The following is a 13,072-nucleotide window of genomic DNA, read 5'->3' as shown; positions in this document are numbered from 1 at the left end:
TTGGCTTTGCAACCTTGTCCATAATGTTAATGTCAACATGTAATAATTCTGATGGGCATAACGAAAACAATGACTTGAAAGATGCTAATATTATCTGTAGCGCTGACATAGACTGCAGAGCAGCGTGATAGTTCTCTTTGGGTTTGTCACTGCAAACAACACCTTCCACGTACACTGAGTCATTTGATCCATCGTCAATATAAAACCGTTGATCAGAGTACAATGTTGCCACAACAATAAGGCTCATGATGTAATAAATCTCCTTCAGAGGCTCAATTATCTCCAAGAAGGTCAAAAAACATTCACAACAATTTGGCTTTTTAAATTAAATTAGTGCATCCTTTGCGCTTGTGTGTGTCTTTCTGTGTGTGAGTGTCTGTGTGTGTGTGTGTGTGTGTGTGTGTGTGTTCCTGTCTGACATAAGGCAGGCCTAAGCAGAAATCATTGTGCAGCTCTGGCAGCTCAGACCACAATTCTTCAGCGTGACTGAAGGCCTCATTAAAGCCAAGAGTTTGAGCCAACGCAGATGACCATTATTTCTGGCAATTTTGACATTTTAAACAGAGATTTTGCAATCGAGAAGCTCGGCTGTTAACAGGGACCTGACTGAACAGCTTCCCATTACCGCAGTCTTAAAAACGGTCTGCTGTGATCTAAAAGAGAAATACTTCGATAGGTTTGAAGCTCTGAAAAGTTAAGCTTCAGTCACTAAAATAAATTATTGACAGATTTCATCTGCACCCACCACTATCTCAAACAAAAATCCAGAGTTTATCTTCTCATAAGGCGTCAGCGAGCCATTAAACAAGATTTCCAGTCTTCAGGCACATGAGCAGAAGCCACAGGCTCACCTGAAAATGACACTGTGGTTGTGTGCTCAGCATGGACATAAAACAGTCTTATATGTCTGCCATACTTACAGCTAGAGATTGACTATAAAACTCAAGAGGCACTCCCCGAATCCCCATTTATTCTCAACTCCTTGACTTATATTATCTAAGACCCAGCAATGCAATTACAGGTGCCCCGCCATCTATAGTGGGTTCCTGCAGTGCAAGCATGACAGAAATCCACTTATTCTATATAGTAGTGACGTTAATTTACTGTTTCATTACAGCAGGAGCTTTAGAGAGCAGCATGATCACAGCTGAAAGAGAATCTTATTATGGGACCTTAAAGCAAGTTTAGAACCGGAGCAGATAAATAATTCAACAGATACAATGTGTAATCATGCACTGACACCAGGCACTTACAAAAGGTAGTAATAGATTATGCGTGGGGACATTGTTTAGCTGCATATGCATGAGCTGCAGCAGGTTATATTGACAGTGAAGATTTGCGTTGCTGCTGGCTACCAACTGGGTCCATTATAGCCTTGGTGTTGTATATATATTCTTTTATTTCAATAGTGTTTATATCATAATTTTATAACTTGATTTTATACAATGTGAATTAGGTAATTTTCCTTACTAGCTGGCCTCTGATATAATCTGTAACGATACAGGTTGTGTTTCAAGTCCCATTTTTCTGGAAGGAATATCTTACGAGGAGCGCACAGCAGGTGTTTTGTAAGATAAACAATAAATCTTAACACAGTTAAACCTCCGTCAATTCAATTTTAGCCCTTTGGGGCCACAAGCTGTAAATGACATATATTCACCTTTTAGTTTATAATTTACACATCCAGCAGATACCGAGCGACATTAGCATTGATTTGTCACGTGTTTGGTGAATTTAAGTCCACTATTCAGCCTATTTTCTCCAATAAATCTTGAGGTCTACCTGTCACATAAACAAAAGTGACAAAGAAAACACGTGTGTTTTTTTTACAACTAATTTTCATCTTTTTAGTTTAGTTTCTGCTTGCAGCCCAAAGAGAAGCACTACAGGAAGGCACTGAAGTGAATCACTGACGTACAGCTACTTAGGTGCATAATAGCATGCACAAAAGCAACCTAATGGAATCCAACACTATTAATTAAGTATTTTTGATCCTTCGGTTTCGAGTTAACTTCACAATTATCTTTAAAGCTGTTGTTTGATGTATTGGATTGCACTGTGTTATACGTGCCGCTGTGTCCACCCTCTGTAGGCCTGCAGATTATTCTCTTAAGCAGCAGCGGCTCTGACTTCGTCTCCTCCAGGGTTTGCTGCAGCTGCTATAGTTGATAAATGAGGAAATGCTGGAATATTTTTTGAGGTTGAAACTGAGAAACTGCGACACTGCGCGGGGTATTGATTAGGAAAATGTCTGCGTCAGGTGAAACACTTGGAGCCTCACCAAACTCATCCTCTCTAATTTGTACTCTGGCTCATAGTCAGACCACGAGGACAGATAGATTGCTTGGAAACCTACTGGCCTGCGGTCGAGTCCCACCAGCACCTCCCTTCCTGTTCCTCATTCTGCTTGTATCTGCTGCTTCTGTATTGTCTAGATATTACACAAATGCTCCTCATTTTCTAAAATGATCTTCTTATCCCGCTCTTCCTCGCCCCCATCCATATCCCTGCTTCCTCCCCTGCTGCTTTCACCCTTCACATCATAGGTGTAACACTGTCTTAAGCCTGAGGGGGCAGAATGCCGGAGCAGAGCAACGACTATCGCGTGGTGGTGTTTGGAGCTGGAGGAGTGGGGAAGAGCTCCCTGGTTCTGCGCTTTGTGAAGGGCACCTTCAGGGACACCTACATCCCCACGGTGGAGGACACCTATCGCCAGGTGATCAGCTGCGATAAGAGCGTGTGCACCCTCCAGATCACGGACACGACAGGGAGTCACCAGTTCCCAGCCATGCAACGGCTGTCCATCTCCAAAGGCCACGCCTTCATCCTGGTCTACTCCATCACGAGCAAACAGTCCCTGGAGGAGCTCAAACCCATTTACCAACAGGTGGGGAGTGTTTGCGTTTGTTTGAGTACACTAAAGAGAGAGGATACAGTTTACTGTATATTTCAATATCAGTCAACTGATACCAAGTTATTATGTACCTGCAGTTGAAGTGACAGAAACGTGCTATTGATGTATTCTTTCTGCAGTGTATTGAATTTATTGAGCCATAGTCATGATGCCGTGTGTGATGTAATCTGAAGTCCACCAGTTTCAGTCACAATATGTCACCATGTATGTCAAATTCACCTCGTGAATATGTGGGTCTAACCACACGCCAATGGACTTTGTTTCCGGTCATTACAGCCTAATGGGCGCCGATCTCAGGTTAATTTTAAAACTATTGCAGCGGCCTTTAACCAATCGGTATTGATCACCATATGACATGCGTTGTGTGCACCGAGACTCGCCAAGCTGTAAAAACAGAGACATTCCTCCGTATTTACTGGTGTTATTGCTGCAACTGTTAGTATCGTTTCAACTCGCTCTTTTACCGCTGCCATTGTTGGAACTACGTTTAGAAACAAACCCTCGACTTCAACATCATCGCACTTAACCACCCACACTGGTCGCTGATTGTTTAGCCATTCGGAATAGCTGCACGCACCTTCATGCTATCAGGATTTCGAGACTATAATAACAGCAAAAATATTCGAGCTGTGAGCAATAGGCAGGCACTGTCTTCTCTTTGGAAGCTATAAATGGAGTAAAGCTTAACATCAAATCAACATTTTTGTTTAAATTTATAATGAGCACTGATTAGCCAGAACATAACAACCTCTCTGCTTATTTTCCTCCAACCCTGCAGGTCCTGGCCATAAAGGGCAACGTTGAGGCCATCCCCATAATGCTTGTGGGAAACAAGAGCGACGAGACCTTGCGAGAGGTGGAGACCAAGGACGGGGAAGCTCAGGCCAACCAGTGGAAGTGCGCCTTCATGGAGACGTCGGCCAAGACCAACCACAACGTAACTGAGCTCTTCCAGGAGCTCCTCAACCTGGACAAGAAGAGGAATATGAGCCTCAACATCGACGGCAAGCGATCTGGGAAGCAGTCCCGTGCCGAGAGACTGAAGGGCAAATGCAGCGTGATGTAAATCCAGGAGAAGAGGAGAGGGGAGGCGACAGAGAGAGAGAGAGGGGGGGGGGATACAGAGACGGAGAGGTAAAGAAGGAAGACGAGAGAGAGAGAGTAGAGACTCCCTAAAACGTATCACTCAGAGAAGAAGTGTTTGAAAGGCAATGGGAATCTCATCATACGCATCCTCCTCCGTTCGACCGGTGCATTCACAAACCACAACTCACATACGGGAAACATTTCGGTTTGGAACATACATTCATGTGCATTCTGCTGAAAGGGTCTGAGTGGGATGGAGATGAGCGGGCAGCCGAATATCGAGAAGCAAATCAAAAACAAGAAGCGCGTGAGACTGGAAAACAAGTGCGGGTGTGGACTTTTTGCATCATCCGAGTGCCACAAAAACTAGTGGAGGAGCTCGTCGAGAACTTGGACAACAGCGAAGGCCACAGACTGCAGCAGTCCTTTAACGAAGCTGAAGGTTTCTGATCAGTGCAAAAAAACATTCGATATCCTCTCTCACTTCTCCACCCGCCCCTCTTTCCCGGCCCAGCTCACCCCCCCCACCCCCCACCCCCTCCACCCCCCCCCCCCCCCCCGCCGCCCCCCGCCCAGTAACCCTCATCCCGTGCATACCCCCTATTATAACAACTATAGAGAAATGTAATGTATATGTAACAGAGTTGACAACGTTAGTTAAAGTCATTCATCTGGTAGAAACACTATTTTAAGAGACTGGGGTGTCCGTTCATGCTAGTAAGCACAGGACTTGAACGTTTGAGACTGCCAGCATGAACAACGCGCGTCACAGCGAGCAAACTCTGATGTATATAAACATGGGATATTTCAATCCAGTCTACACATGCTCTGCTCCAACTGGCATGTCAATCACAGAGTGAAGTTGAATCAAGGTTGAAGCATTAAGGCTTAAATTTGTGGCTAAAGGACAAATTCACTCATCTGCTCAACCTCATCGCTCCCCTTTAAAGTTAAAAAAAAAAAAAAAAACCCTCTAAATGTCCTCATCTGATGTGGAGAAGCATCCGGCGGCAGGGTACGCACACACGCCACTGGTCCGACGCAACAATCCTTTTAAGGTTCTCATCAAGTGTAGAATAACTCTGACTGGAATGTGAAACAGAAATACAAGTCTGCCTTGCCGACGAGGACGATACACTTGGATAATCATTGCCGAGCTAGTAAGACGAAAGCGAAAACTGGGATGATTCTGGGTTTTCTGAGGTCGAGAATGTCAGTTTGCTTTGGCACTTTTTCATGTGAAGGTTTCTATTTTTGCCTCTTTTTTGTTCTCGTTTGTTTGCTTTATGATGCTCTTTAAAATTCATGTATGGTCAAAAAACAAAACAAACAAAAAAAAAACAACAACACACCCTCCTTACACAAAAAGCACAGAGGGAAGAAAAAAAAAATAAGGACGAAGGGGTGGATGTAATATTGCTCCATGTTTAAAAATTCAGTGCACCCTGAATAGGTAAATCTGTTTTCTCTTTGGTTGGTTTGGTTACATTGCCTCGCATGCACTCATCCAGGCATCAGTAAACAGGAAACAGAATGGGTCTCACACACACACACACACTGCATCCACACTGCATGCATCCATGCAGGTGTCAAAAAAGAAAACACACACACACACACAGCTCTGATAGTAACACTGCTAACTGACGACAAACAGGGCTCACTCAGCCTAAATGCCCTCACATTGCACTTTATATCATAAACACACACGCAACTTTGATTTGCCATGTTTTTGCCTACACATAATGATCTCTGCTTAGAAGCGAGTATCCTTCAGGAGCCACTGAAAAGCTCTACTGTTAGTCCAAAGTGCATATATACCCTTTTTTTTTTTTTTTTTGTTCACGCAGGAGCTCTGAATATTGTACACTGTGTACACAGGACAGCCAAAAGCACAATACTTTTTACCAACATATCTACTTGTACATTTGTTTTGTGTTTCTTTTTTGTATATTTGTTTGTGCATTATCCAATCCTTAACATTTATCCGACCAGTCCCGAACATGGAGGAACAGCTGCATCATGATCATAGGTAGCTCTCAGTCTCGATGCGCAGTATTCTAAATTGGACGGTACACGCAGCAGTGAGGTTGTGGTTCTGCTGAACGACAGGGTATCGTGATGTGACCGGGTTATCTGTGGTCGTGAAGCGCGTAAAACCTCCACGGGATTGTCTGTCGTGAGGGGACGCCGAGGAGGGTCAGATTATTTTGTCTGCTCTTCTCCATTATTCAGGCGCTTTAAACAACAATGTGTGTGGAGGGTAATCTGTTCCTGTACTGTTAAAACCCAAAGACACAGATGATAACCCCTATTAACTGTGTTGTCCATCTCTCTGGAAAAAAAAAAAAAAAAAGAAGAAAAAGCACAGCGACTGTCCTCGTCTGTCTCCTTCTCTGTCTTTATGTGTGCAGCAGGATCAACAACTGGGCACTTTAGGGTGACATTTTACTTGAAGACTTGCTTATCAAATCAGCGATGCCTCGTTTATAAGCACCATGTAAAATGCCCCACCTGCATCATTCATGCCCCTCATCAAACTATTTCAGATGTGTAGTTATTGTAAATAAGCATACGGTAGTTCAATGAAATGTTTATAAGAGCTTCAAGTAAGATGTTACCCATATAAAGAAATACTGTACTCGCTGTCTTTCTGGGAATAAGTCCTTTGTAAGCAGGGAATGTTGTTACAGTAGAAGGTTCAGTGTTGCTATGTACTGTAATATACAGCTTAATAATGATGCTCATGATATATTGTATTTGACACATCCACTCTTCAGATCTATCGATTAGATGATACTAGCAAAATGTGAATAATCAAACTAAAGGTTCCACTCCATGGCTGTTACTTTTCTTATGTTTGTTTTGAAAGCTGAATGAATCTGTTGTTATTGCTGTGTTGTACTTTGCACTAAAGTGAGGTCCTGTTAAACTCAAAAATTTACATTGTAAACGTACCCTTTACCTGTTAGATGCCAGGGATGCGCACTTGTACTATTCTCTTTTTTTATCTGTTTATATTCCAAAAAAAACAAGAGACATGTGATTTTTTTTTTTTTTTTTTTTTTTTCCTTGTTATGATTGTCAGATAGATGGAGGACAGCCTACATGATGTGGCCACTCTGAAGTGCTAAATCTAAAAAGAAAAAGGAAAAAAAAAAAATCTGAAAATGAGCTGTAATGATTTTCCAGACCAGGTCCAGTCGGAACTGGTATATAGTGACCGGAGCTGGTGCACACGCTGCATAAATATCAGCTTGACACGTCTGGTGGCTTCGCGCAAATGCCAGATTGCGTGCGCATGTTTGTGCAATCTGTTGTCCTGCTGACGTTAACAGGAGACTGTCGTTGTTCATGTCCCTGCATGGAATATGATACAGCGGGGAGGGAAAAAAAAAAAAAAACAATGAGGCAGCGTGCGAGAGCAGTATGGACAACAAGCTGGAGAGCGAGGGAGGGGAGCTGTGGTATTAATAGACACCGTGTGAAAATATGAAGTTCAGCTGCACTGGCCGTGGCCTGCGTAAGATTCGGTTGTGTGTTTGCATGTGGGAGTCTGAGAGAAGATGGCGTGCATGTGGAGCGTGTGAACATCCGTTGAGTTTCTGGACTGTGAGTTAAACGCTGGCAAGAATCAGGACAGACACCCCTGCCCCCGTCCTCCCATGGCCTGTCTCATCTCGTTCATCAATGAAGCATATTCACTGCTGCTGTGAGTGTGTGAGAGAGAGAGAGTGTGTGTGTGTGTGTGTGTGTGTGTGTGTGTGTGTGTGTGTGTGTGTGTGTGTGTGTGTGTGTGTGTGTGTGTGTGTGTGTGTGTGTGTGTGTGCGCGCGGCCGTGAGTGCATCCATGTATGTGCACATTCGAGCACCTATTTGCATTCCCTCGCTCTGGCCTGCATGAGTGTGTTGTTGTTACTGCACCATCTTACAAAGTGTCTCTCAGATGTTTGAAGCTTTCCTGTGGAGAATGCCTACACATTCTGCATGAGTCATCCCTCGCAACACACCCCCTATACACACACACACACGCACACACACGCACGCGCGCGCACACACACACACACACGCTTATACACACATATTACAATCACAAAGGCCTCGTCAGTGAAAGCTCATTTGCTCACTGGCTGTTTTTTTTTTTTTTTTTTGCTCCGTGCTGTTGTACAGTCACCACTTCTCCATAAATCTACTGTCCCCCCCCCCCCTCCTCTCCCTCCCTGAGATCTCCAGCTTCTTCAATATTCTTCCCTCCGATTTTGTTTTTGTGAGTTTTTGTGAGTCGGTTGCACAGACTGAAAAACAGAACCTGCTCACATCTGACTGTAGATAGTTGTAAATAGTGTTCAAAGGACTTCATATTCCAGAGATGTGAGAGGAGAGCGTGCAGAGTAAAGGATGCTGCGTCCAATCAAAAGTAAGACAGTAAAGAGTTTTCTACATCTGACAGCGATTTGGACTTTTTGTTTGGGCTTTTCCAAAGTATGCTGTCATTTTGCCAGCAAGAAAAACGATTAATTGACTTTAGAGGAAATCTATAGAGACCAAAAATTTCCAAGATGGTTTAATATTTGGATTAATAAATAAGATGTTAAAACATTGGTAATCATATGATTAAATACAGACGAAATATGTGATATAACCATGAAATTGTGAAATAATTCTAAGAATGTTAAATATTCAGAACTATTGTTTTTAAATTTCATCTTTATCATGAAAGTCTATTATTATTATTTATTAAAATGTTACTTTTAATTATAAAATGCTATCAATCAAGAAACATGAAATAATACAAAGTTGAGTTTAAAAAAAAGTTGTTATTATTTTAAAAGTTTCATGGTTAAATAATATATTTAGTCAAAATATAATTTGTATGATTATATATTAATGTCAAATTTACTTATCTAATCTTGTTTATGACAGTCACAGTTTGAGCCTCCGTAGATGTCTACAATTGGTGGCACACAGGTTTTCGTAAAGGACCAGGTGAAGTTCACCTCTGTTGTTTGCCACCAGCAAGGTAACAGGGTACTTACTGGTCATGTTGCCGAAGAGTCTCGTGCAGCAGACGCAGTGCGGTTCACGCGTGTTCTTCCATAGCAGGACGGGAAACTTCAGACCACGTGAAGCTGAAACAAAGAGCAATCAGTAGTACTTTAATACACAAGAAAAGCTGTGTTGTTTTTTTCGAGTACATCAGGCTCATTTCTACCAACGACGGGTGGGCTGCTGTCGTCCTGTTCTGTCGAGCTTCATGTCAGAGGATCCGAAGGAAATCAGTGCTGGTGGATGGAAAATAGAAGAAAAAAAAAAAAAACACTCCCACTGGCCCTGCCAACCTCTCTGGCTCACCCCTTTACGTCTCGTCTGATCGCCTCACAAGCTATTCTCAGCAGACAGGGGGCGTATAGTGGGGCGTAGACTTTGTGTACTTAATGTAGTACTATCCTGTCGCTCTGGCCCTTCATTCCTGCATGGTCCCTATTGGTGTTCCAGCCAGCATGAGAACAAGGACACAAACTGTGAATCATCTTTGTATTTTTTAAATAAATTCCTCAGCAGCATTTATGGCTTCGGTTTTGCAAATTGTTTATTTCTTTTTAGCACTTGTTGTTTTTGTAAATTACTCTCTTGGTTTATTTCATTTTCCTCTATTGGGAGTTTTTTTTTTTTTTATTTAACTAATTATGATGTATAGATACTTATTCTAGCAATAGTCTTCCTATTAAGATATACTGTGCTGATGCATCCTCTGAATAACTGAAACTAACATATATATAAATATATATATTTTGTGTGTGTGTATATATATATATACACACACACACATATACATATATATATACACATATACACATATATATATATACATATATATATATATACGTATATATATATACGTATATATATATATATATATAAGATAATAATCAAATCTGCAAAATGATTTTCCTAATAAAAATGTGAACTGAGGATTGCTTCTTGTCTTTTTGATTTTTCACCTCTTTTTTGCAACTTTTGTCAGTCTGCCACTTTGATCCAAACTGAAATATCTCAAGAACTATTTGATTAATAGCTATGGAATTTTGAATGGGCATTCATGTTTCCCAGAGGAATCTGTCTGACTCAGTGACCCCTGACTTTTCCTTCAGCATAACGTTTGACTTTTGTGGATTTTCTTAAAATGCCTCAACAACTATCAGCTGGATTGCTGTAAAATTTGAGTGAGCTTGTCAGTACGAAGTGCATTAATTTGGTCATCCCTTCACATTTAATATATCATTAGATCAAACTGAGTAAAAGTCTGCAAACCTAACAGCAGTCCAAGTAACTTCAGGTGTTGTTTTTGTTGTCTGTTTTTTGGGCAAATCAGTATGCAAGTTAGCATGCTCAGAGAAATCCTTTACTTAAGTAAAAGTAACAATACTGCAATATAAAAATACTTCAATGAAATTAAAAACACTGCACTGAAATTGTGGCTTAAGAACTATAGTATTATTAAAGTCTTTTTAAAACGTCAAAAGTGATCATTATGCAGAAAACTGCCCCTAAAAGTATTATATTGAAATATACAGCAGGGGGGGGGATACATTATTGTGTGAGTACTATTCTCGTAGTACTTTAGCTTATTTAACTAGTTTATGTACATATTGGGTAGTTAAATCTTCAATCTATAATAACTACATCTTTGTTAAGCTAAATCTTCATGTGCAAAGTAAGCAGCAATATAAGATGTGGAGGGAAAACTGGGCTGCAGTGTTTCCAGCTCATTTGGAGTATAAAGTAGCAACAAAGGAAGAGGGTGTTTCCATTGCCATCACATTTCTACAGGAGGCTACAGTTCTTGATACATTTCGCCACCGCACACTAAACTAAGATGGTGAACATGTAGTTAACATTTTACCTGCTTAGCATCAGCGTGTCATTGTCAGTGTCTCAAAGCACCGCTGCCAGCATGAGTGTGGACTCTTTTACAGTAGCTTCATTCACACACTGCAAAGAAATCACACGGAGATGCTGCCTCCCCCTCCACTCCTCCTTTCACTCTCGCTTCTCGCTTAACCCTCTGACATCTGCTTGGGGATGCTGTGCCCAGCACGGTTGCTATGGAGACAGTGTGACGTTGACGACGGTTGTCGCATCAGTGTGGCGTGACCCTGGTGGGGACATGGATGCGTTACGAAAGGCAGAGGTCTCCCAGACTGCTGCTGAGGGGTACAACATCGCAGCCAGACACAAAAACTGTCCCTCCCCAGGCCACTGTGGCAACCCTCTCTGCTGGCTCTTAATTAGATAATCATCTTGTCCACATACTGAGACACGAGTGCGCTGCCAGACATCTGGGAAAGTCTGTAGCCCACTAGGTTTTGATAAGAACTGCGAGAACACGCATGACACATGACGGAAAAAGGTGTGGGTGGGTGGGGGCCACCTCTGCCAGCCTGAGAGCATCTTTTGGTGGTGACTCACGGGCTTCCCCCGCTGATTTCTTAGAAAATGAAGAGCTCTGCTCTAATCCACTGTAACCCACTGCCTCCTCACCAACACATAGCAGAGGGAGAGGGAGGGAAATACAGGGGCTGAAATGGAAGAAGAAAGTGAGACAAATGAAGGAGGGAGAGGTAACCAGCGGAGGAGGAGGGGGGAGGGAGCTAAAAGGTGAGGAAATCAAAGAGAAATGTAAAAGGATCAGCATAATTTCACACATCAGGAGAAATGAGGCCAATGCGGTACCCTGTGTTAGTTATAAATAGCTCTCCCGGGGTTATAATAAGCAGCCAGAAAAGGTTTCCATAGGTATAAAGAAGACATGCCTGTAGTGTGTGTGGCTCAAAGCATTATTTCATGGCTGAATACGCCTACATTCACCTCTCTGTCAGCATCACCGCGGCTTTAACAGCCTAAGAACAAAGATATCGTGCAGAAAGTGAGAGATCTTCTTCTCCTTTTGGCACAGTGCAACAGTCCAATAATCATGCAGCATGGATGCAGCGCTTTTAGCCCAGTGTGGAGGAGTGGACTACAGCTCAGTGGAAACGAAGGTTGCGTGTTTGCAGGGCCTGCTTGGACTAGAAGGAGAGGCCCACACCTCCCTTCAGAAGTGGGAACTAACAGGTGGGTCAATGGCGCCACCGCGTGGCAGAGCAACGCACTGGACTCGTGTGGAAAACAGACATGTTTACAGTATGGCACACAAATCCAGATGTGCACGTCAGTGTCTGTGGATTATCTTGAGCCAGTGGAGGAATGGGATGAAGGATGTACAAGACAGTTTACTTTATTTTAGCACTAACATATTTCAAAAGTGCAATTAATGTAGAAAATAGAGGCCACGCATTCCTGCTTTCATTAAATACACAGATAAGAGAAATTAAGGAAAAGAGGGAAACATTTTTTTTGGTGTACAAAAAAAGACTATAAAGAGAAACAAATATTTTTAGGCTTCAACGTCTTAGAAATATGTTTATACTGCATTAAAGGCCCTGGGAATAAAGCGCAATTTCTTGGAGACATTAGATATTACATAAATAAGAAAAAATATATTTTATGAATGTGTGCTAGTAACCTCAAAAAAAAAAAAAAAGAAGGTGATTGGGATTTTTTTTTTTTTTTTTCATTTCATACGTTATAGCCTATATGCAATAAAACATTTCAGGAAAATTCGGTGGTAACCGAAGTGACTTTTTACCTGGAATCTGAGCCAATAGAGACAATTTATAATGCAACAAAAAAATCAATGCAAAAACTAGGCCAGTGTCCCACGGGTTAAGGTTACAAAAAATGTTTTTGTTTTTTTTTAGGTATTGAGCATCATGAATGAAGGTTTACACAGTGAAAGAAGGTAGAGGAGGACCATTTCTAAGTTAAATTTGCATGAGGCATCATTCATTCAGGTGCAAGCAAGCTACACTTCACAATATTTAAACTTGCAGAGCTTTGGGAGCCTTCAGGACACCAGGGGTTCCCCATCAAAAGAGATGACTTACATTTTAGCCTATTTATTTCCTTATAACTGCAGCTACCCGTGAAAACCATGTTGTTTTGGGAGTTGCATTCCTTGAATATTTCCATTGA

At 41.9% G+C, this 13,072-nt stretch overlaps 1 protein-coding gene across 1 annotated transcript in view; it reads left to right on the top strand.

Annotated features, from left to right (window-relative positions):
• The window catches only part of LOC138200150 (GTP-binding protein Di-Ras1-like), a 17,871-nt gene extending 7,901 nt beyond the window's left edge, over positions 1–9,970 (top strand). The window contains exons 2-3 of the mRNA XM_069152633.1: positions 2,547–2,887; positions 3,693–9,970. Coding sequence (XP_069008734.1) covers positions 2,579–2,887; positions 3,693–3,980 — 597 coding nt within the window. The 5' untranslated portion in view covers positions 2,547–2,578 and the 3' untranslated portion in view covers positions 3,981–9,970. The remainder of the gene's footprint in view (positions 1–2,546; positions 2,888–3,692) is intronic.
• Positions 9,971–13,072: the final 3,102 nt, after the last annotated feature.

Source organism: Embiotoca jacksoni, unplaced genomic scaffold (genome assembly GCF_022577435.1).
Source record: "Embiotoca jacksoni isolate LCO1_2020_lvr unplaced genomic scaffold, fEmbJac1.0.p SCAF_18, whole genome shotgun sequence".
Lineage (NCBI taxonomy): Eukaryota > Metazoa > Chordata > Actinopteri > Embiotocidae > Embiotoca > Embiotoca jacksoni.
The sequence above is the reverse complement of the archived record's forward strand: the minus strand, read 5'-3'. Positions and strand labels throughout refer to the sequence as shown.